Source organism: Stegodyphus dumicola, chromosome 10, assembly GCF_044657685.1.
Source record: "Stegodyphus dumicola isolate Sdum_Otavi_A_Nest chromosome 10, ASM4465768v1".
Classification (NCBI taxonomy): Eukaryota; Metazoa; Arthropoda; class Arachnida; order Araneae; family Eresidae; genus Stegodyphus; species Stegodyphus dumicola.
Window position 1 is genome coordinate 15,454,977 of NC_140777.1, and position 26,623 is coordinate 15,481,599.

The window sequence follows — 26,623 nt, forward strand, 5'->3', positions numbered from 1 at the left end:
GGTGGTCTGTTTGCACGACGCCCTGTACGGTGTGTACCTCTAACGCCTGCCCATCGGAGAAGGCGTTCTCTGTGGTGCTGGGAACACCGGAATTGGGGAGAAAATGAATGGGGACGAGTACTCTTTACGGATGAGAGCAGATTCAGTTTGAGTAGCGATTCTCATCGCATACTCATCTGGAGAGAGCGGGGAAGCCGCAATCATCCCTCGAACATCATTGAAAGGGACAGGTATGGATGTGGCGGTGTTCTCGTTTGGGGAGGCATCATGCTTGGTAGTCGTACAGACCTTCACATCTTCGACGCAGGTTCAGTCAACAAGACCTGTTATTGTAACGAGATTCTTCTTCCATATGTGCGTCTTTTTAGAGGCGCTATGGGTCCGCAGTTCCTTTTCATGGACGACAATGCACCATGTCATCGCACAGTAGCTGCCGAACAGCTCTTAGTGAGTGAGGATATTGAACGTATGGTTTGGCCGGCACGATCTCCTCATCAATCGCCTCAATCACGACCTCAATCCCATCGAGCATGTATGGAATTTTCTAGGCAGACGCTTGGCAGCTCGTACCTTATCACCAGTAACGATTCCGGAGCTTCGATTGGCGCTGCAAGACGAATGGGCAGCAATGCCTCAACAACTCATTGACACCCTCATTCTCTGTGAAACCTGCCTAGCAGTCAGGGAAGATCATATCCCCTGTTAAAGACCGGATGTTTCGTGCTGGACACCCATCACAGGGATGTTTCGGCCATCAGTCGCATTGCGCTCCATGCTACTTTTTTCAATAAAGCTTCTTTTTATCCCCCTGATTTCTCTTTTAGTAAGTGTTGCTTACATTACTCATGTCCTTACGTATTGGGTATCTTACGGTATTAAATGTGTTGATTTGGAAACCGTCTCGTCCTTAATTTTTGCACACCAGTGTAATGTACGCAAAGCTACAACCCTAACCACATTGAACAAACCAGGCTCAATTAACGTTCAGCATTTAAAAAAACCGTAATAAATATCAGGCGTTCGCATCTATTCCGACCACTGGGTTTGCTTTCTATAGAATAAAGAACAACGAAGGCTCTGCTCCAAATACCTTACCTGATATTATTCTTACTTTGAATGTAGACTATGTCGCATACCTTAATATATGCATAATTCTCTGGACTGAGCGAGAATGTGACAAAAAGAGGTATATAAGAAAGCATCAGCATAATATAAACTGCTAGAAAACTTTAATGAAATATTCTAAGCTGATTAGCATGAGTTATATCAGATGGAGAATCTGCAATTAATGGAACAAAACTTTGCTTTCTAACTTTAGTTTTAAAATGCTCATTATTTTTTCACAAATAATAACTTAACTAATTACATACTTTCATTAGTAAATAATTTGCATTTCGTATACCTTTTAATTCATATTTTTGTATATGACATACTACATTCGAACCCGGCTATAACGAATTTGGCTTATAACGATATCCCTGATATAATGAAGGAAATTTTTAGTTTTGTTTTTTTCAGTCTAGTTCAGTTTTAGTTTAGTTTTTTAGTTTTTAATATAGTTTTTTAGTTTTTCAAGTTCAGTTTCTTTTAGTTTAGTCTAGTTTTTTTTAGTTTAGAACTTTTTAATCTTGGAGCACTTTTTTTTTTTTCAGTTTGCGCGAAGAACACTTGGCGAAATCCTTAATTTTTGGTAACCTATTTTCCTTTTCCTTTCCCTTTCATTGTGCACGAGCGGTAAAAAAAAGCCGCCGTAAAAATCCCTTAAACACATTTGGCGTTATTATTGCTTAAAAAAATTATGCCAATTTTAAAACGCGCTCATATGTAAATTCAAGTATATCTTAGGAAACTCTGAATTAAAAAAAAAAAAAAAAAAACAATTTTTTGCAGATATGCTTAGAAGTACATATACTAAGATGACGGTAAACATTTTATAGGTTATAAATCAGAAAGCTTTAGAATAATTTATAAAAATTACTGAAAAATACAAATTTAAAAATTATAAATCAGAATATAGCTGCGAAATGTATTTGCTTTGAGCCTAAATTTCGAACTGTGAAAGAAGGAATAACGTAAATTTAATAAAAAAAGAGATATTAAGAAATATATACCAAATTCAATGAACACTGAGGAATTCTGAGAAACTAATTTTTCAAAACTTACTCCTGCGATTTTTACGAAACCTGGCACTTTCGCATAATTTGAGTCGTAGAAGCGAAATATGGGAAAAAAATCGATATAACATTTCAGAAGAAGTTTGATTTTGTATTCAAATACCTATGTTAGAACAACATTATATATAAATCTAATATATGTCATACATTGGGCTTTCCAAATATGAAAAACGCAAATTAAATTTCGTGAATCAGCCCAGTAGAACGTAAGATATAGAACTGCCCCATTTTTTACTTCCTTGTACGAAATAAACGAAGTATCGTAATCCCGAACAATTTCGGGTGCCATATTCCAATGAAAATATCTATTTTGAAAGCTTTCGAATCCATTTAAACGATATTTTTGCATGATATCTGTATGTACGAACAAAGGACTCTTTCCCCAAAAAACGGATTCAAGAGAGGTTTTTTGTGTGTGTTTGTGACATTTGTACGTACGTATCTTGCATAACTCAAAAAACCAGTAGTGTCAGAACGTTCAAATTTTGTACATGGCACTGCTATATTATGTAGTTGTACACGCGTATCAACAATTTAAATGTTGTTAAAGTGCCACTAAGCCTAACGTGGCAGCCATTTATTAACATTTGAAGCTGTTAGTACAACCTGAGTAAAAACTTTAAGGCCAGTAAAAATTTTTGAGAAAATGTCGTGTGTGTGTGTGTGTGATTATGGCAAAGCCTCGAGGGCTATCTGCCTAAGAAGAGGGATGCCTTCGTGGAGGACTTTCTAAGGAAACTGGCTCGTATACACGTTACACATGGGGAAAACCACGAAAACGCCCATGCAGCCAGCCCGTTCGCGGGATTCGAACCTCGGACTGAACTACCAGTGTTCATTGAGAAAATGTAAAATGAAATAAAAGGGATTCAAATAATATTAATTAATTATTAAAGTTCATTGATAAGAAATAAATGCTATAAACATAATTTGTAAATACATAATTATGAGAAATATGTGGTTATTTACAAAGTTAGTAATTCTGCCTTAGTAAAAACTTTAAGGCCACCAGTGATTTTTTAAAAATAAATATAATATAATCGTGTAATTACCATTGCAACTACTAGCTTGTGACGACGCTGCAATTTTCATATTTGTCATACGTTTCTTCGAAGTATTAGTGATCTTTGTGAAGATGGCGAAGGGTAAGAAGTTAACTGATCGTGAAAGAGGAGAGATCGAAGCTTTGTCTTCAACAGGAATGAGTAGTTGTGCTATTGCGATAAAGATAGGAAGATCAAAGACTGTAGTCAACAATTTTTTTTTTAAATTGAAAGACAATTATGGTAAAAAGAATACTGGGGGAAGACCTAAAGCTTTGTCCTCGTGTGCAATATGTATCTACTGGAAAGTACTCAACCAGGAAACTGATTTCGACGACAGGTTTAAAAGTTTGTCAAAACCGATTTATAACACAATTAGAAGGTCTGGAAGGTTGGTGTCCGCCGATAACATCGCGGCAAAAACATCGCGGACGAAAACGTCGCGGAGAAAACAACGCAAGGCGAAAACGTCGTGCTACAAAACATCGTGGGAGAAAACATCGCAAAGAGAAAACATCGCAGTTCTAAAACATCGTGCTACAAAACATCGTCGTCGAAAATAAAGCGGTTCAAAAACTTCGCAGTTTAAAAACATCGTCATCGAAAATATCGTGGTAAAAAATAAAGTATCTACAAATCATCGCATGACGATAACTTCGCAGACATGCTTTTTTCAGGTTTTAATTATTGTAAATGGATATTCCCATAATGATTTGTGAGTTCAGTATGTAAAGAAGGATAATTTTTATTTTCACATATTTTATTAACTAATAAATGTTTGAAAAAGTAAGAAGGAAACTTAAGCATAAAAAATTAAATGCAAATTATAGATTATACTTTTCATGAAAAATTACCAGTAGAAACTTTATAAAAATGATTTATTATTGGCCTTTGTTAGTTAACTATGTCGGTTTAAAATTCTATTAAGTGCTATAAGTTGCATTAATTTTCTATGCTTAAGTTTCATTCTTATTTTCTCAGCAAAAATTTATTAGTTAATAAAAAGTATGAAAGTAAAAAATTATCCTTCTTTCCATCTTGCGCTCACAAATCATTATGGGAATATCCATTTACAGTTATTAAAGCCTGAAAGAAGCATGTTTGCGATGTTATCGTCATGCGATGATTTGTAGATACTTTATTTTTTACCACGATATTTTTGACGACGATGTTTTTAAACTGCGAAGTTTTTAAACCGCTTTATTTTCGACGACGATGTTTTGTACCACGATGTTTTAGAACTGCGATGTTTTCTCGTTGCGATGTTTTCTCCCACGATGTTTTGTAGCACGACGTTTTTGCCTTGCGTTGTTTTCTCCGCGACGTTTTCGTCCGCGATGTTTTTACCGCGATGTTTTTACCGCGATGTTTTCGGCTGTAACCGGAAGGTTCACTTATACATCAAAATTGACTAAGCCTCAGTTACTGCAGAGACACAAAATAGAGCGTTTGAACTTTGGCCAGAAAGTCATGACCTGGGACAACCAATGGATAAAAATTATTTTTTCTGACGAAAAAAAAAATGGAATTTGGATGGACCAGATGGCTGGAATTTCTACGGGTATGATATAAGAAATGAAAAAGAAATATCCTGCAAGCGCCAATTAGGTGCAGGGCCTGTCATGACTTGGGGCTGTTTTGCTTACAATGGTGTGGGCTCAATTGCATTCGTTTCTGGTGGAATGAATTCACAAGGATACCAAAATGTCCTAACAAATCATTTTTTGCCAAATGCTGAATGTCTTGTTGGAGAAAATTGGAGATATCAGCAAGACAATGCATCGATCCATTCGAGTAACAACACAAAGAATTGGTTCCAAGTCAACAGTGTTGAAACTGTGAAATGGCCAGCTAGATCACCTGACCTCAACCCAATCAAGAACCTTTGGGGTGACTTAGCAAGAAGAGTTTATGCAAATGGGAGACATTTTACATCAACAACAGAGCTGAAATCTACTATCGAAGATGAATGATATAAAAACCGACCCCACCCTTTGTCAAAAACTCGTTTCATCCATGAAAACAAGAATATTTGAAGTAATGGCTCCTACACAACCTTCTAAGAAATTGTAATTTTTTTCTTATATGTTATTTTCTATGTTGGCCTTAAAGTTTTTACTCAGGCTCAAATATTCATCTGTGTGTTCTGTAATATTTTCTAATAATAAAATATTTGCAAATTAATTTTTCTACTTTTTTTACTTTTATTTAAGCTCTATAATTATCAATCAAATGGTATTTTAATTCCTCAGTTTAAACGTTTCCATTTTCTCAAAAATTTGTACTGGCCTTAAAGTTTTTACTCAGGCTTTAGAATAGAGAATTAAGTTTATTCTTGCGCTTTTAGTGGTAAACTTTTAGTTTTTTTGCACCGAGAAATCTGCCTTCTTGTTATGGAATATTTGGAATTTATAGTGAAAGCTCGAAAGGAGCCAAATGTTATGGCAACCCTACGATGGCGGCGACGAAGGCTGACCATGGTCCATGAGGCTGACGAAATGATGTGAATGCCGCAAGCATACTATTTTGGCATATAAAATTGTTCATGCGAATGTTTTATTCTTTGAATACAGTTAAAGTACTGTACATATTGTACATAGTTCCGTATATTTCCACTTAAAGAACTGTATATATTGTACATAGTTCCATACAATAAAGAATAAAAGGATTATGAAGACTATTTTTGAACCCAGAGAATTCTAATTCATCGCTTGCCCGCTAGTTGAATTGCTTGTTTCATAGCAGAACTGTAATTTTAATTGTAAAAATTTTTTTTAATTGTTTTAAATGCATCTCGTGCTTCAGGTTTTTTTTTTAATTTTACAATTTTTAATGAATATGTTTTGAGTTTTTATGTATTTTTGTTGTCTTGTCCATATTACATGGAACAATGTTTGCCAGAGCCTACTCCGAAGAGAGGTTGGACTTCTTCTTAAGGGAGGGATGCCTTCGTGGAGGACTTTATAAGGAAAACTGGCTCGTATACACGTTACACATGGGGAAAATCACGAAAACGCCCATGCAGCCGCCAGTTCGCGGGATTCGAACTTCGGACCGAACTACCAGTGTTCAGCGACGTTACCGCTCGGCCGCTCGTGGGCATGTATTTTTGTCTTGCCGCGAAATGAGAGCTGAATTAATTGAATGAGAAACATATTCGAGGAAATAAGTTTAAATGATATGTAGCCAAAAAATGTGCATAACTTAATAGGCTGTGATGTGGTGTCCACGTGAAGTTTTTTGGTGTGTATGTGCAGAGTGTACATGTATTAACATTAATCGGTTTTTCTTCTTTATTCATCATTTAGTTTTCCACGTTTTTGTGTAATAATTCATTTTTTCTTATCGGATCGGATATAGCGAACCGAACTTCTGGTCCCTTGAAGATGGTTATAGCGGAGTTCGACTGTAATTTTAAAATTAATAAACCATTTTTTGGAGCATAAGAAACGAATAACTAAATTACTTCGTCGTAGTAATCATCTCGCACCCATCCGCTGAACGTGAAATACGGCGGTCCAAGACGTCGCACTGTAAGTACTCCATTAGGGATTCTAGAAATTTCACAACTTCCTGAAACAAAAATTATGAAAATTTAGGAAAAAAAAAAAAAAAAAAAAGAAGAAGAAGAAGAAGAAGAACAGAAGATACGTTTTCCTTAAAATTTAAATTTATCTTTCCATTTACTTTTAAATGTGTAATCATCCCTTAAAAAGGAAGATTTTTTTTTCGAGTCAAACTACGTGAATTGAACTCATGCTCAGATTTTATTTTATTAAATCTAAATGTGAAAATTCAACTAATACAGAAATATAACATTTCAACTGTGTTCGAAGAGTAGTTGCTACGTTTGCTTAATATGAATTTAGAAGTTCTTATTCAGAATCGAAAAATGTATAGTATAACACGGTGTCATTAGTAAACCTGTGTGTTGCCACTTTGCGAAGCGTAAAAGATTCGCTTTTTCAAATTCAAGTAAGATTCGCTGTTTAAAATTTAAATTAGAAAATATGGGGACATAAGAAAAATATGTTGCCTCTTCCCGAATTAAAATATTTTTATCTCCCACTCGGCAATGTTTTGCCTGCGTTTGTCAGCAAAACGCAGGCTAGTTAATTTTTGTTTCAAATTTATTATTGTTAATTAGCAAGCTAAGCGATTTAAAAGCAATAAACGCAGATTCATTTTGTAATGTATTTTGCAGTAATTGACAAAACAGATAATCTTCTTAATAAAACAAAAATTTTATTTTTAGTTACGGAGATAGATAATTTGTCTACAGTTCTTAAGTGGCATAATTTTCATACAAACTTCAGAATGCACAATTTTTAAACAATTTCTTCTGTTGCTGAGCAACAGTTACATCATACAAATATGGCGTTGCCACTTCAATAATTACTATTATTTGTTAAATAACAAGATATTACAACTTCTCCCCTCTCCAGATAAACTTTAATTTATATTTTTATAAATTAAAGTTTTACAATTTTTTTTTTTTTTTTTTCAAAACAACAATATCAGCACAATGCAGTATATTTTTGAGCCAAACTAGGGGATTATGATCGGTCATGATGAGGAATTTAGTATGCCCATCTAAATAACATTGAAGTTCCTTTACAGCAAATATGGCTACGCATTCCTTTTCTGTGGTAGAGTGCTTTTTTTCAGTTTCTGTAAACTTCTTATTGAGGTATAACACTGGATGTTCGTTGTCTCGTTCATCATTTGAGCTAAAATGACACCCATACCAGATTTTGAAGCATCAGTTTGCAAAATAAACACCTTATTGAAATCATGTACATGTAGTATATCAAGCTGTAAAATCTTGTTATTTAACAAATAACTATAGTAATTATTGAAGTGGCAACGCCATATTTGTATGATGTAACTGTTGCTCAGCAACAGACGAAATTGTTTAAATATTGTTTATTCTGAAGTTTGACCATCTAGGAGATGAATGAAAATTTTGCCACTTAAGAATTGTATACAAATTATCTATCTCCGTGACTAAAAATAAAATTTTTGTTTTACTAAGAAGATTATCTGTTTTGTCAATTACTGCAAAATACAAAATTCATTACAATTTCTTCAATTATTATTAATAACTTGCTTGATCTGTAAAATTTCACAAGCTGGATTTATTGAAATCATCAATATACGAATATATATGTATATGTTACCGTGAAAGACCGAATTTGGAGAATGTCGACTTTCACCGGAGAATGTCAACATTCACCAAATACGTCGGTGAAAGATCGAATATTTCTTTACATTCTTGTACATTCGGACCCTCACCGGTGTATGTCGACAATCACATATATGCTGTGGTGTAGGTCGAAAAGAGAGGAGTCTATGTACACACTGCCATTCCAAAAGGAAGTGTTCCACAAATAAATGCAGTTGTAAAAGCAAGGGCCTCTTGTGCAATTCAAAGTGTCATAATAGTTTAAGTTGTTGCAATAAATAAGATTTGAATCACGTAATTTGGTAAGTTTATAACTTCTATTATTTTCCTTTCTCATTTTGAATGTACTGTGTGTTTTAAGTTCTTATGTTCTTAAGATCTTATTCTGAGTCTCAAGTGCGTTTTTTCGTGAATGAATTACGGAGAAGGAAATATAATATTCTTATATGTTCAACATTCACCATTAGTACATGGTGAATGTCGACATTCACAGGTGAAAGTCGACATTCTCCAGATTTCGGTGTTTCACCGTAACATATACAAAGAAAAGTGTCCGATTGCTTGTTAGTGTGTGAGTAAGTATACACTTTTATTCCAATGTTGCAAATATTTCGCACACTTGTCCTTCAAAACAAGAAGAAAGTCTGCATAAGATTTTGATAAGCCATCCCACGGGGTCATACTCAGGGCGCTTGTATTAGAATGTTGCGCTCACGAAACCGATTTTAAATTCACATCGCCGTTGTTGCGTTCCTGCTATCAGTGAAAGTCATGCATGCTAAGAAAGGAATTTATAATATTTCATTAACCAAAATTGAATATTTATAGTTCTACACTTTTTCAATTTTGATATTACGTCGCCGTTGCTGCGTTCCCGCTATCACTTCTTGCTAAAATCATTAGACGGCTCAGTTTTCGTTTACTCTTTTAGAACAGTGTACCCAAAAGGGAGCTCAAGGGTTATGGATTTTCCAAAGGTGATTCTCATGCAAGATTTCAATCTGGTCTAAGCAGCTACGGCTTTTTTCCTCCCCCTTCTGTAAGCAAGTGGGTTTAGCGCTTGAAATATTCTAGCCTTGTTTGACTAACCTTGGATCTTAACCTTGGATTTCCCGATGCGAAAAAGAGCTGTGCTGGTTAAGTCGCGAGGAATGGGCTTCAGAAATGCCTCAAGACTTTCTCCTCAAATCTCAGGATTCCAGAATAAAGTGCCCGAATGTTTAGATCCTACTACCTACATATCATATGATAATGTTATATTTTAATTTTACACGTTCCCTTTACAACGATAAGGCTTTATCAATTTAAAAAATGAAAGGCAGACACTTACTTTCTCGGCACGGAGATAATACACGTTCATTCCACTTTCCTTTGAAGCAAAATGGCCGCTCGCCTGTCGGAGTATATTCACGACCACACACAACATCCAGATATCCATTGTGATTGGTAACTTCTCTGGATTCGAGAGATATACCCATTTTCTTTCTTAGATCTTTTAAGTAGCATCTACCTAAATAAATCATTCAGTTGTTTACCTGAAGTGTTACAGCAGGAAGTAAATAAATACAGTAGAACATCGAGATACGAGTTTTATTCGTTCCAGCTCGTATAGCGAATCTCTCGTATCTTGAAACAAACTTCCCCATCGAAAATAATGGAAATCAGTTTATCCGTTCCGCCCCCCCCAAAAAAAAATATCAATTTTTCTAATAAATAGCACTGGTAAATAATATAACCGTAGTTTACCTTTATGATAGCTTCCTACACCGCCCTTTTAACTGCTTCCCGTTAATCCGCACCAACAACAGCTTCTCAGTATCTTCTAGGAGTTTTGGAGGGTGCTTGGAAGTAATTGTAACTCATTTGGCTACATCAAGTTTCTTAATTTCTTCCCGCTTCTTCAGAATAGTGCACATCGTTGATGTCTAAATGTCGTAAGTCTTCGCCAATTCCGTCACTCTTACACTAGGCTTATTTATCTATGATTTCTTTCTTAATTTCAACGGCCATGGCTTCTTTATTTTTCTTTGCAGCACCATCTGAGGCAATAATCTTCTTGGGAGGCATTGTGAAATAACTGTTTTCAAGTTAAATGTAATTAAAAAATTGACTCACAAGAGCACAAACACGTAAATCAAAGAACACCGAGTGATCTGACGAGGGGATTCCCGGATGCATATTTCACAAGTGCACATCAGCGTAGCCACTGAGAGAGGGGCTTCGAAAACGGACCAATGCTTCTGTTGCTTGTGAAGCTAAATCTTCGTGCATGTGAGCGTATATTGTTTACATTTTTAATTGCATTTGTTTTGCAGTTATGAATATAGGACGTAATAGTAGAAAATCTGCTTTCGTGCTTTGCTTTTCTGTGTTTAATTAAACGCTGACATTTCACTTTCGCGATTTTTATCACGCAATAATATTTGGATTGATGTCCACGGCATATTATCGCTCTTTACAACGAGAAAAGGACTCAAGCTACAGTTAGCCTCGAGTATTGTGCATTTACTAACACCTGTGGATTAAGAGAATTCAATTGTATATATTTTTTAATTGAGCTGAGAAGGACTGGAAGTGTTACAATGAATTTAGTGTTTTCTTATTTCAGTGCTTGCACGCTTTCGATTTTTAAAGATTCAGAATACATATTCTGTATTATCTGATTATATTCATTGTTAACATTAAAAAGTTAAATGTAAATAAAATGAGTATATTCGTTGTGAATAGGATAAATTCATTCTGTTTGATGAATATTTCCTGTGTAGACAGTACATTTAAGAGTGGACAGTTATTAAATGTGAAATTTTACACACTAGTAAAGTTCATTTTGAGTAAAATTTTGCATTGGCTATTATTATAGAACATCTTTTTCATATAAATTGCAATAAAAAGTGCTGACTTCTATTTATATAGATAATTGGGGTAAATATTTTTCTCATATGCATAATTTTATGCAAAGATAGCATTTGGGCTCAGATGTTTATCACATATTTCTTTCTTCAATCTTATTAACCACTTATTAAGTAAGTAATGTAAGCAATTGATTTCACATGGATATTTTTGCGGAGTATCCAGCACGTGTTTTTATTTCTTTCAAATTCTTTCAACCAAGTAGTGAAATCAGTTGCTTATATTTGATCTAACTTCGCAATGAAAATTTTCAGAAGAAATCGGCCGATGCTTTAATTATTTTGTACAGAAAATTGCGTGGCAAAATACTTTCAACTATCTTCATGACCTTTCGCGTGCTTTAAGATTTAACCATCTTGCTTAAATCTTAAAGACATGTGAAAGGTCATGTGATATGACAGAAATATTACGAAGCCACTCCCTCGATGGCTACACAGATGTGCACTTGTGAAATATGTATTCCTGGATTCGAGCCGGATTGGGAAATGGCACCACGCATACCAACATTGCTCGTTACTCGAGTCAATGCTCGCATTTAGAGACAAATGCTTCGCTCATACTTTCCTCGTATCTCGAATTTCCGGTATGTGCTTGTATCTCGACGTTCCACTGTATCATTCATTTCAATGATACATGAATATAGGGCTCAATTATACAGGACTCAAACAAAATTTTACGCTACGTCAGTCGTTCTCAAACTGTGCGCCGTAGCTTCCCTCCCTCTTCACAGGGGAGCCGCGAACTATTGTAAAAGCTTCATAATTAACTGAACCAAGGCATTTGGACTAACTAAACAGGTGACAGCAGGACAGGGCACCCGAACGGCTTTCTATGACTACGAGTGTTACCCTGGCCCTGCAAACATCTAGAGACTTCACAGTTGTAAGACGCTTAACAGATGTGTGCTCAATACACGTTACATCTACAGTATTATAGTATGTGTACTGTCCATTACTGTGCTAGTAGCCTTGAACGGCACGTCGCCTCGTGGATAACTAAAAACAGTTACACTTCCATATTTCGGATACACATACCATTGCTGCCCTAGCTACTTTAGTAAACTTTGAGAATCGTTATGCCAATTATGTTTATTGCATGTGTCCTATTCCTTCGTGCAGAGGTCTATGCCGATTTTTTTCTAGCTTGTCCATTATGCTTTTAAAGTATGTGCCTACCCTAAATTCGTCGTTTTGGTAAAAATTTTCGAAATGTTTTTTACTTATTCATTTTTATAGGCCAGACATTTAGGTTTCCAAAAATGCTTTATTTTTGTTTTTACGATAACTAAGAAGAAAAGTTACAGTATAAAAAATAAACCGGAAGTGAATTTTTTGGATGCCGGAAGTTGGCATTTAAATGGTCCTAAAATGTAAACAATAAGTTTAAACAACTATTTTCTAATTATTAAACAATATAAAAGCTGTAGAAGCAACACATCTTTCACTGTGTGACACTTTGCTGATAAAAAGCCTTCCTGGTAAGACTCAATAATGAGTGTTTTAATAACCTTTTGAGGGCTATTTTACCTAAAGAAACTTTTGTCCAACTGAAAACATTGCTTTTAGGCGCCCATATTGCTGTATTATTATTTAATTCAAGATATTTAGGACTTTTACCTATTTTCAGGTATATAGAAATAGAAATTAATCCCATGATGCTTGAAAGCTACATGGGAATAGACAAACAGCGAATTCAGAAATCGAAACGCCAAAATCTACAAGTAACAAAGTTATGAAGAAAAATGCTAAAAGAAAGTCAAAACTAGTTAAGAATGAAGTAAAAGAGGGCTTAACATACAAATACGGCGAGTTTTAAAGGTCTAAAGTGACTACAAAATTTTTTGTGGTGTATTAAAATCTTTAAAATGCATTTTCTGAGAAATTGTGTTTTTCGTTACTTTTGATTGCGATTACGTTAATTTCTCAAACTGTATTTAGAATATTGAAATCAAATTTTGCTAAAATGTTTTATTCATCTTTAGCTGTGTTCTGTAGCAAAATCTGACCTCTTTGTATTTATTTATTGATTTTATTGACAGTATTTTGAAGAAAAGAGGATTTTTTTTGTTTTAATTCTGAGTTTTTGTACTAAATTTTGAATAGTTCAAAAATTTTATAAGTACAGCAAATCTTTTGCTACATAACACAGATAAGTATGTTATTTATATACTGTGTAAAGATTATTGAAATATATTCATTAGAATCTATTATAGGAGATCTGGCGTAAATGAAAATTTTCACTAAAATTTTACTGAAAATTGCCTATATTTAAAAAATTAATGAAACGATTTATAAAATTCCATTTAAGTTCACAGTTTTATATCCCATCTTACTCAAAAACATGTGTGTTTAATTAAAATTTTATGTATTTAAAAAAAAGTGCTTCGTATGTAGGCAGATAGATACCTTAAGCTTTTGCCGCGTGCCTCGATGTTTGGACTAACAAAACAAAACAAAACAAAACAAAAAAGGCTTAAAATATCAGATTTTTTGTTTGGTCTGTTTTTACTTGACCCTGTATAAAACTAAAGCCGCCGGCGGAGAATATTCTTGTGAATGCGAGACGGCAATGCTGGGTCTTCTCGATCGTGCACGTAGAAGGCTAGAACGAACTTTTAATGGCTTATTCCGTGAAAAGAAACCGTGAACTTTTCTTTGTATTGTTGCTAAAGTTAAGCTTATCATGTTGTTTAATTCGGGTTTGCGTGGACCAGCTTTCAGAGGTAACTTTTCCCCCGAGTGGAAAATCCACCATTTCCTTTTCAGTCCGATATCATGCGATTTATGCTTGTCATAGAAACGCCAGTCAAATCAGAAGTAATAATTTTACTACCGAATTTATTAGGAAACAGCTCCTCTCATTTGACAAAAACATTTATAACGATAATCTTAGCGGAACTGCGTAGTGGTTTTCCAGACTTAAAAAGGTTTTGAAATTATACATATACAGTATCTCTTAAAAATGTTCGCACACTTTAAGAATTTGAAGAGGAAGCGCTGTAACCCGGAACTGAATTCGAATATATCATTTCATATCATCTCCATGTGGCCCACCAGCGGCCGAGCGGTAAAGTCGCTGAACACTGGTAGTTCGGTCCGAGGTTCGAATCTCGCGAACGGGCTGGCTGCATGGGCGTTTTCGTGGTTTTCCCCATGTGTAACGTGTATACGAGCCAGTTTCCCTTAGAAAGTCCTCCACGAAGGCATCCCTCCCCTTAGGCAGATAGCCCTCGAGGCTTTGCCATAATCACCCACACACACATCTCCATGTGATTTTGAATAAAACCAAACTTTTTCATTTTTAATACTGACTTATTTTCTTTTTCTGAAATTGAAAATGTAAGGAAGCATGGATAAAACACGACACAAAAGTGATCGTACACTGAAACATTTTCGTAAAATTTCATGAATAAATCTACCGTCTTCCACTTTTTCCTTTTATTTTTGCATTTTAGTGACGTTTGAAAAATTGTTTGGTTTTATTCTTTGCGTGCTTACTTCGTCATATGTTAATTATTTAATGTTTAAATATATTAATATTGAATGTTTAAAAATGGCTCATAGTCGTAAGGAAACAACGATCAACATTCGAAAATTTATCCTTTTTTTATCATAAGGATGGAAATTCCATTCGGGATATCGCTAAATTAATAATAAAGTTATCCTATTCTACCGTGCAGTATGAGATAAAATGCTCTAAAGAAGAAAATCGGATCTAAAATAAAGTAAGAAGAGATTGTTCGCCAAAGAGGACTCAACGTGATCAGAGATTTAAATTACAAAATGTGTGAAAATCCACGTTTGAGTGTTGTAGAGATTTCTACAGAATTTACTGAAAGATTTTCTGCTTCACTTGAAACTGTTCGACGAGTACTCAGATGAAATGGATTACATGGGCGCTCTGCTCGAAGAAAACTTTTTGGAAGTGCAAAAAATTGAAAGCTTAGGTTTTTCTTCGCAAAACTAATAGTAAATAAGACTGAAGCATATTGGAATCATGTGTTATTTGCAGATGAAAGCAAATTTAACATTTTGGATTCCGATGGGGGTACAATTGTATGGAGGAAAAAAAAAAATGAGGAGCTTTATCCCAAGACCTTGGTTGGAACAGTAAAGCATCGCGGCGGAGGTGTTCTTCTGTGGGGGTGCATGTCAGCGCCAGGATTAAATAATTTAGTGTTTATTGATGGCACAGTTAAACATGCTCTTTATTTAAATATTTTAAATGATAATTTTAAATTATCCGCCCAAAATTTGAATACTGGAAACAACTTTTACTTTTTATCAGGATAACGATCCTAAGCACACGGCCTTCAAAGCTTCAGTCACCAGATTTAAACCCAACAGAACACATTTGGAGAGAATTAGAAGTTAGAGTACAAAAACACAACATTAAAAAAAAAAAAAAAAATTGGTGCAGATATATTACAAAAGAATTGTTGAACTCTATGCCCAGAGGTTTGAAAGCTGCCATAAATACTGCAGGATATACAGCAAAATACTAACTCACAGAAATACTACAATATTTACTAATATGCGCATATTTCTTCAAAGCGTACGAATACCATTTGTAGGGTAACTTTATATGGTATTTCTTCCGCATTCCTGGCGTGCCTTCGTGGTGTAGTGGTTCTGCACGCTGGGTCGCTATTCCAGAGGTCCGTGGTTCGATTCCGGCGAAGGCGTTTTATATTTTTCATCTCTCACTTCCTAAAAATCCTAATCTCTCTACAACTTTTCCGTTAATATTTTAATACTGATTTTCAAAAAAAAAAAAAAAGTTTTAATATATTCGTAAAATAATTAATGTGATTTTGCTAAGAGAAATTTATAGATATTATTAAAAAATTTTCATTCTAAACTATTAAATGTTATTAATGAATAAAGCAATGTTTCCTTGAAGCTTGTAAGCGTACAAACACTTTTCTGAGGCACTGTATGTCAAAGATGAAGAAGATGCCATAGCAGTTGCTTTTTTCTCTTTCGTATCAGTGAATGAATAAATGCTTTAAGCGCTTTTCTCATCGAGAGTGGGGTGAGGCCGGGTTGCTGAACTTGGCACTTTCGCCAGTGATGCCCCAAAAGAGGATGTCTTCCACCTGGTCAGGGCCCACCAGTGGCAGAGCGGTAAAGTCGTTGAACACTAGTAGTTCGGTCCGAGGTTCGAACCCGCGAACAGGCTGGCTGCATGGGTGTTTTCGTGGTTTTTCTCCATGTGTAACGTGTATACGAGCCAGTTTGCCTAAGAAAGTCCTCCACGAAGGCATCTCCCCCTTAGGCAGATAGCCCTCGAGGCTTTGCCGTAATTATACAACCTAACCTAACCTTCCAACTGGTTATCGAATGACTGGCATGATATTAGCAAATTTTTAAATTAAAAGCTGGATGCAATGCAGTCTACCGTTCACACATTTTTTTCATTCCGGTCTGTCTGCTCAACAATATTTACATTTTAATAGCGTAATTTTTGCAATCATCTCGAAATGTTACAACTGTTTTACGGCGGACACATACACTTTCTACTGTGTTCAGTATTCTAACTTAGGCTGACCGGTAGTATAAACATGTCGAGGTACCTAGACCTTTCGCGACAGATTTGGACTGTTCTGGAAGGTCTTGCGGAAACCCCCCCCCAAAAAAAAGCGTTGCCAGCTCGATTCAGTCAATCGGTTTATAATCTAAATCCAGCGAAATTAAACTCAGCGTTTCATATAAATGACCTGTGGTATAAATTAGTTCATCTATTGTATTATAGTATCGTTAGTGTTATATCGCTTCTTGCATGTTGTCTTTGATATATAGTTTTGCAAATGTTTGCTCTTTATCTTTGATAATGGATCGATTTTTGAACAGTAATAAATATAACAGTGCAATATGTCTTCAACCAGTGGAACGACTGTGAGGAAATGAAAATATCATAATTATGATGACGGTTATTTAGAGTTTTTTACGTCAGCAGAAATAAATGGTGAAGAGAGACCGCAATGTGTATTTTGTGCGAAAGTTCTGTCAGCGGAGGGCATGCCTCGAAATAAATTGGAGCGCCATTTAGAAGCTGATTACCACAGCATGGTTGGTAAACCTCGTGATTTTTTTGTCAGGAATTGTAAAGAACTGAAGCAACAAAAAATACATTTTTTAAGACTTCATCAATAACAAACAATGCTTTTCTAGTAACTTTACAGAATCGCGAAATGTAAGAAGCCTCATAACATCGCAGAAGAACTTATTCTACCGGCTGCTGTAGATGTGGTCAACACCATGGTTGGTGAGTCTGCTGGGAAGCTGCTAAGTTTCTTTGTCCAATAACACAATTAGTCGGAGAATACGAAATATGGCGGAGGATATCAACGATCAATTAATTGAAAAAAATTAAATCAGTGGAATTTAATGGCAGTTTGATGAGGCTACGAGTAATAATATATATTATTTAATTAATCAATATTAATTCTAATTGGATATGCTGTATACGTTTTATAGATGGTAATAATATTAAAGAAGACCTTTCGGTATGTAAAAATATCCCTTCAGGACCTTGTTAAATTCTTGATTGCATTAATATCTGAAAATAATTTGAATTGGCCTAAGTGCGTTGGTGTCTGTACTGACGGAGCTCGCTCCGTGTCTAGTTGCTACTTAAGGTATGAAGCAGTGGAAAAATTTTAATTGAGAAAAGGCGCCTCGACTTGGAGAAGTTTGGGTACCACTGCGCTAAGTTATTAAATTACAAAAATTGTTAACTTAGTTTAACAGAATTTCCTTTTGGTAGTGTGGCAAGTAGTCGTAGTTGTAAATAACATAAGAAAGCTGGAAAACCTGAAACGAGCAATATACTTCTTATTGCTGAGTATTCATTTCGAAATCAGTGTAGCCAGAAAGTTTTTACCTAAAGTAGTAGAAAAAGGATCGAAAAGTCACAAAAAGTAGCACATGACGTCAGATATCACGTGATTTTTGTTATTCATTTCGAAATCAGTTTTGCCAGAAAGTTTTCACCTAAAGTAATAGAAAAAGGGATCTAAAAGTCGCAAAAAGTAACACATGACGTCAGATATCACGTGATTTTTGTTACGTATGTTCATGTGACCTCTGACGTCATCACGAATTCAGTCTTCCTTGGTTTCGTAATTTACGAACTGTAATTAATTCACTTCTTTGTCGTTTAATTACGTATCTTAATTTTAACGAAAATTTTCAAACCATAGTGCATCCATTGTTTAAACATTCATTTTTTACTTGAAATTAATTCTCAGTTAACTTAAAGATTTTTTTATTTTTTAATTAATTTGTTGATATCCATTGCTAAGTGCTTGCTCAGGTTTGGATTGTTAATGTTTTTGTACTCATTTTTGTGATGTGTCAGTTCTTTATATCCTGATTCATTAATTGTTTGCTTTATTTTATAATTGCTAATTGTTTTCAGTGAATTTCCAGTTCTGCTTGGTTGAATTTCCAGTTCTGCTTGGTTGAATTGCAGAGATTGGACATAGCGCAAACTTCGGCAACACCTGCGTCCCACGAAGTGCATCTCCTCCTTTAGATATTTTGCGGCAAAACTTTTTTATATTCCTGCAGCCATTTTACTGCAGTTTACTTTATCAGATTCTTATTACCTCAGCTTGCATTTTAACCTAAATAAATTTTTTGTTTATTTATTATATATTAATTTTAGTTGATACATTGTTTTAACATATAAGCATTTTTCGATACATTAAAACAAATCTGATGTATACATCACATGATTTCCTTGCACGGAATATTAAATTATACGCATTTTTTTTCTGCATTTAATTTAAAGTTATTTCATCGAATTTTATTAGAGATCTAGTTCTCATTCAACAAATTCAGTTCTCACATCGTGACAAGGCAAAAATACATAAACGTTCAAAATATCTTTATAAAAAATTGAAAAATATAAAAAACACCAAATACAGTTAAAACAATTTTAAAAACACCAAATACAGTTAATACAATTTTTACAATTAAAATTAGAGTTTCTATGAAAAAACAAGCAATTTGGCCAATTCCTGCATTAAACAACATCGCCATTATTCGCATACTTTGTTGTATTCCAAGGTCCAACGATCTTCAAAATAAATCATGATATTTTTTCTTTAATTTTGAAATATGTGTTTTGTGTAATTTCCCAGCAATGGAAGAAACTGCAGTAAAATGGCTGCAGGAATATAAAAAAGTTTTGCCGCAAAATATCTAAAGGAGGAGATGCACTTCGTGGGACGCAGGTGTTGCCGAAGTTTGCGCTATATCCAGTCTCTGCAATTCTCTGATATTTTTTCGGCCAATCTTTGGAATATGGTAACAGGTAGTTTGGCGACATTTTGGTCAGGCGATAAAGGTTACTAGCTAGGACTTTAGCAGTGTACATGGATAAAGTCAAGAGTGTGCGCAATGCCATTTTTGTGCAATTCTGGGATGTTTTTTTAAGTGAAAATAGGTCGACGTTTACATGGATACCGTGTATGTGCAATTCTTAAAAACGCTGCAAGCAGTTTGCGATTCTGCACTTTCTCCCAATTTCGCACCTAATCTTCGTCATGATTAAGCACTTCTGTTCCATAAAAGTTCTAGCATAAAAAAGCGTAATTCGGCTAGCAGATTGTTGGGGGAAAAAATGTTGAGTAAAAAACAAAAAGCAAACAAACAAAACAAAACAAAACAAAAAAAAAAAAAAAAAAAAAAAAAAAAAAAACATGCTTTTATTTCGTGAAAAGAAAATGGCGTTCAAACAAAAACTAGCAGGTTGCTGTAGCAGGATTGGTCGCCAAATTATCGCCAAAAAATCGCCCAGTTACCATAAACCAAAGATTAACCATTTTTTCTAAGCGAAAAGAAATCGCTGTGTACTTGGGGAGAAGAACAGGGAAAAACTAATTGCAGAGAAATGCGTTTTATTTTTGAATGTATCATGTAATCACTATTTAATAATTAAAACTTATATTATAAATTGCTAAAATAAGTTTTAGTTTCGTTTGTTACAAACTCATGTCGATAAATGGCGATAGTTTGGGAATCGTTTGAAGCAAAAGTCGCGAAAACCACCAACTTACAGCCGATAAGTAACTTTTACCTTTTAATCTGATAAAAATCGCCATATATTGCACCAAGGCGGTTACGTTAATACGTAGGTACCTGATTTATTTTCATTTGAACAAGTCTGGAAACTTCAGGTGTTAAAAACTGAAAATTTCACACTTACTGTCTTTGCATTCGGGTAGACGGCCTTTCCATTCGCCAAATAAGCACTGAACTTGTGTATTTTGCGATTGCTGCAAAATGTAAAATTCCTCACATTCGTAGCGGGCTATCGAAGCATGTTCTCCGGTATAATGGACAACATGACCATTAGGAATAGAAGGTGGAGGTTCCTTACATCTTTCTGAAATAAAAATTTTCATCATAACCTTAGCAGCTTTTATATTCAAAAAGAAAATTGCATGAATAATGCCAGTAGAAGGGAGTACTTAACAAATAATTTGCTGTAGTAAAACAAATTATTATGCAGTAGTTACGTTACGTATCAATTAAATACGCACTGCTGACGACTAAAATTGTTACACAATGAGCGGAAAGCAGTACGCAGAATCACGTTTATTTTACAAACATACTTCAATGGAAAAACGAAATTTTGAGGTACAGAACATGCAGACACCAATATCTACAGCATTGTTCTCCGGCAACAACAATATTTGTTATAAAAATTGGCGTGGAGTCAAACAGACTTTTAATTAGTTTTATTGCAGTCCCTGCGGCTTTAGTAATTTGCCAGAGTAAAAAATCTGATGTGTACACCACATGACTTCCTTGTACGGAATATTAAATTGCTCGCATTTTTTCTTGCATTTCATTTAAACTTATTGGATTGAATTAAATCTACTTCGCCGACAGCGCATAAACCACAATAGAATAAATCCATTCTTTAAAATTCATTCTATTTGTTTACCATAGCGACACTCTGGCGCTAGGTTCACTTAACAGTTATATTTCGTTCATATTATAATTCAGAATGCACAAAATTTATACCATTTAAAGAATTATCTAATCGTTTCCACATGTTCTATTCAAATACTATAATAAAGCTAGAACGATGTATAAAAGAAATTAAGCAAACAAAGCAAAAAAAGAAACAGTTTTTCACAGACGACTGAGTATTTCTCATTCAATTAATTCAGTTCTCACTTCGCGACAAGGCAAAAATATATGAAAACTCAAAATATATGTATTAAAAATTACGAAGTAAATCTTAAACACTTATTTCCTCGAGAAAAATTCCAGAAAGGATTAAGCATGATTTAATTCGCAATAATAAATGAAGGCGTTAGCTTTGTTGTTGCGAAGATACGTTTCTCTAGATTGGCAACAAATCCACTACTCTGCTGTTTGAAATGTAAACAAGCAATGGCCGCCATCAAAAAAATTATTAGGCTTAGCCGCACTTAAACAACTTTTAAATTGTTCATAACTACAAATATTGCATATAAAATATTAAATAATATACTAAAGGCATAAAAACCTTGACCGGAAGATAAGAACCACATAATTCAATCATTTTTAAAGCAAAAAATGTACAATTTACAAACATATAAAAGTAAAGAAACTGAGATCACTGAGCCGGGTAACAGAGTGGATATATATATAAATATATTTATATACGTTTGGCGCGACCGATTGCAACCAAAATACGAGGCGCACATCTACATGTTATAGCAGTCCTATATACAAAATTTCAACGTTCTGAGGCTACTCGTTTTTGAGTTATGCGAGATACGTGCAGTTTTATAATTTTTTTTGGAGGAAAAGCGTCTTTTATTTTGTCCTTACGTACAAATATCACGCAAAAATATTGTTAAATTGCATTCGAAAGCGGTCAAAATGGATATTTTCGTTGAAATATGCTGCCTGAAACATTTCGCGATTACAATACTTCCTTTTTACTTCATACAAGGAAGTAAAGAGAACTGAGAAATGCTATTATGTTCTTTTCTGAAAAATATTACGTAATAAAAATTTCACATCTGTATTCCAAACAGCATACAATATTCTAAAACTAAACACTCCTGTTTGTGAAAAGTGCTGCACCGTCAAGGAATCATGTTTCTTTTCAGTACACCTGTAGGAATGCTAACAAACGATTCAATTTACAGACCAATGCAAAATTACTGCAAGTCAAAATTCAGTATTTTATGAACCCATTGCTCATATTCGTTGTAGCATTGAATAAAATAGACTTCGAGTACGTACCTGACGATTGGCATTCCATAAGCCTTCTATCTGAGCTTAGAATTGAGCTGCATTGGCTGCGAGACAAGTTCACTAACAAGACGCCGGTCCACAAAATCGCAGATGTGCTCAAAATGCGGCATGTCTAGTGAATGTACAGGCCAAACAATAAGCGGTATTTGACATGCTGAAGCGAAATCTTGAACACTTCTAGCAATATATGCATGGGTCCAATTAAAATACCTCCACCAGGAATGAATTTGCTGAAAGGTACGACTTCTTGATCCACAGCCTCCTTGATGTAGCGAGTGCGAGTGAGATTGCCTTCGATTCTTAGTAGAGGAGATCGCCCGTCATACCTAGGGTCGCCTCAGGTAATCCCGCTTAAGTGATCGTCCCGTATAGTGTGGACAATGTTCTTTGGAAGGTAGTATTCACCCCTACCGTATCTAACGCGTTTTCGACTATCGCGGTACTCCAAATTGATACGCGATTCATTAGAAGAGAAAATGAAAAAAAAAAGATGATCTGCTGCAATTCGGCACGCTAGTATTTATGTTGATCAAATTAACGCTAACGTCTATAGTTTGCGTTTACAGTGGAAAAGAAGGTATGCATTTAGTCTGTGGCGCAGCAGACGCTGTTACGAAACGCCTATAGGGGACGCTCTATCTTCCCTATTTCTTCGAGTTAAGATTACAAGTTTGAACTGTTACTCAGCGGTTCTCAACCTTTTGAGTAACGCGTACCACCTAAACAAAAATTGAAAACTTTTAGTACCACCACTACAAAGTACTACAAAGTACCACCACCAATCTTGAACAAAGCTCAGATCGCATAACTTTACGGGTGTTAGAGAAAAAACTCAATCAGGATGTTGGGATTTTAATTTTTGAACTGAATAGTTAAAAATACTTTGCTTACCACCTATTTTTCTCTTGAGTACCACCGCTTGAGAACCCCTGCTGTAACTAGATGCACGTAACTAGATGTAGAGAACCTTCGTAAGAGTCACTGACTCTAATAATTACCGGCAAGAGAGCATTTAACGCTTTGTTTCAGTAACTTGTAAATAAATTAATTGTTTTTGCGTCTCTAAAGTGAGACTCTTATGGTCTATTATTTTAAACCTGAACCACCAAAAGAACTTAATTGCTTTGATGATAGTTACTTTTATTGAACTTGTCTTCAGACGCCCGAAAGCAGTTGAAGCTGCCATGGGCGCTCATGTAATTGTATACCAACTTTGTGCCAAACATCGGGATTGAAAGTGCAAGGCCCACCATTGTCATGCACATGAAGGGTGTGCTGACGTAACATTTCGTAATCCATTGTCAGCATTTTGTGACATTCCGATCTTCTCATTTCACTGTTTCGACGCGAAGCAAGTATGAGGCATTATGCCTCACACTAGCTGCAATTTCGAGACAGGAACGTTCTTGCAGGTCAATCCTTCGCCCCGTTTACATAACTTTCTTATATTTAGTCTTTTTGCTCTTAATGATACATAGCGACGTTTTCTGAAACATTTTTTGAAACAAGCTTTAAGTTTCGTTATCTGCTAGTGGTAAATGTTTCAAAAAACGTCGCTATGTATCATTAAGAGCAAAAAGACTAAATATAAGAAAGTTATGTAAACGGGGCGAAGGATTGACCTGCAAGAACGTTCCTGTCTCGAAATTGCAGCTAGTGTGAGGCATAATGCCTCATACTTGCTTCGCGTCGAAACAGTGAAATCAGAAGATCGGAATGTCACAAAATGCTGACAATGGATTGTGCTATGGCTAGCACGACACACCAAAAAGAGAGCTACACAGTCTATGGGTCCTGACTTATGTAATACTAACGTCAAAGTTCTCTACATCTGACTAGAAAGCGAGTTATTGCTCCGGCTTGTAAGAGCTCGACAAAGTTCTGTGAAAGTTTTAAATACAACTTTTTATTAAAACTAAGGCGCATACATGTGCGTGCAACAAAACTCCACTATTTGTGGATGCTAAATAACAGAAAACTGAAAATGAAATACAAAATGGATTCACAGCCTGAGACTGCACAAATGCGCCTAATTAAGTGTTCGCTCAAAGCTTTCAGTGGCATATTTTAACTACCTTTAATGCCGAAATGGCGACAAAAAGTACAGCTGCAAGCGTCGCTGCGAAAAGCTCTGCATGTGGAAAATTCGAAATACTTGTCTTAAGGGGGCTCATATACCTTAAACCCCTCATGATCTTCGAATATGTGATTGTTGCAAGAATTGGGATATTTTATTTATTTTAAAAGCAATTACTTTCAACCTTTTACAGTTGACTACATAATATAGCTGCTTTGGAAACTAGTAACCAGAAAGTGTGTGTTGCCACAAATATTTTTGTAATTTAATCCTCTTTGTGACAAAATATTTCGCCATGTTTCCACCTTGCGCGCATGATATTTTAAAAATGGCTAATGGTACATACTTGAAATTGGATGGAATTCTTTATATCGGCACTATTTTCTAACTGAACCAAAAATATGATAAATATTTTAATATTGAAAAATTTTATGGACGAAAACATTACAAATTTTTTTAATAAAATACATTTTATAAACTCAACTCCAAATAAAATAAAAATTTAACATGAAATTTTTAGAATTTTAGGTTCACAGTCGTTTCCAAATGTTATAAAAGCTTTAAAAATGGAATTAAATAGTGCAACAGAATATTTTAAACTGTGCGCGCAAGGTGGTGACATGACGAAAAATGTTGTCACAAAACGGATTAAATTATAAAAATATTTGTGGCAACACAAACTTTCTGGTTACTAGTTTCTAAAGCAGCTATATTATGTAGTCAGCTGTAAAAGGTTGAAAGTAATTGCTTTTAAAATAAATAAAATATCCCAATTCTTGCAACAGTCACCTATTCGAAGATCATGAGTGGTTTAAGGTGTATGAGTCCCCTTAAAATACACTAACTCATTTGCTCGCTGGTGATGGCTAACACAAAGAAGATCCAAATCATAAAAAGATAGCAAATGTCCAAATCATAAAAATTAGCTAATTAAATGTAAAGTATCTTATAAGTAATTTCTCCCGCCTCCTTAGCGAGCCTTTGTAGTGTAGTGGTCTGCACGCTCAGCGCGTAATTGAGAAGTCCGCGGTTCGATTCCCGGCGAAGGCGTTGCATATTTTTCATCTTACCTGCTTCCAAAATTACCTAGTGTCTCTACAATCTCATGAGCTTACGTATGTGTCATCGCCTTGAAATTCTAATCATTTGCATACCCTAGCAGCTTTTTATTTCCTTTAAGTTTATAAATCAGCATGATTTCTTCATGGTGTTTCTATTTTCACAAACAAATGTAGAATCCTTCCCTGGAAACGGAAGCAAGAAATGTGACCATCCGACGATACCTTCAACCCCCCTTTACAGAAAAACATACATATAATCCTACAGAAATTTTCTCTTACATAATTTCTTACACTACGTAAGGTGAAAGGTGATAATACTTGTATTAACTATGCGATGTGTTTCCTTTCAAACAGCTAATAATAAACATGCTTCTAAATTCTAATTGTGTTCCTTGCGTTCGCAGCTTGGAGTATCCCTTAACAAGGTAAGAAACTTTGATTCTACTTTCATTATTTACTTAACACCAGTTAACAGTGTTTAGATGACAAACAATTGAACTGCAAGTTCCTTCAACATTAGCGGGTATTTCAGGAAGCTGAATGTATTGCAGCTTTCAAAGCTCATATTTAAATACAACAGTTCTGACGCTTTTTACTGAGATGTTTTCCTCCAAAAGCATTCTATTTTTGAAGATGACGATGTGAAAGGTAAAATATTAATTTTTTTATAGCCGCGAAAGATAGTTCTTTATTTGGCAATTTATGATTTGCTGACCTGGAAATAGCGCGTATTTATCCTTTAAATTCCTCCCGTGCATCATATTCAAAGCAATCCATACCACTGTATCCAAATAATGCTTGGTAGCACTCCCAGATTTGATTTATTTAAGGAAAAAAAGCAGTAGTTTCTGTTCAATAATGTCTTATTTGTTAATTTTAAATCCAATCAGTTTAAGGCTTCTG

At 35.0% G+C, this 26,623-nt stretch overlaps 1 protein-coding gene across 6 annotated transcripts in view; it reads right to left on the minus strand.

Moving 5' to 3' along the window:
* LOC118182924 (sushi, von Willebrand factor type A, EGF and pentraxin domain-containing protein 1-like) overlaps window positions 1-26,623 on the minus strand; it is a 205,281-nt gene that overhangs the window by 84,383 nt on the left and 94,275 nt on the right. For all 6 annotated transcript variants that reach the window (XM_085824664.1, XM_085824665.1, XM_085824663.1 and 3 more), the window contains 3 exons: window positions 20,529-20,708; window positions 9,733-9,912; window positions 6,684-6,790 (listed from right to left, as the gene is read on the minus strand). In XM_085824664.1, the coding sequence (XP_085680790.1) occupies window positions 6,684-6,790; window positions 9,733-9,912; window positions 20,529-20,708 (467 nt within the window). The remainder of the gene's footprint in view (window positions 1-6,683; window positions 6,791-9,732; window positions 9,913-20,528; window positions 20,709-26,623) is intronic.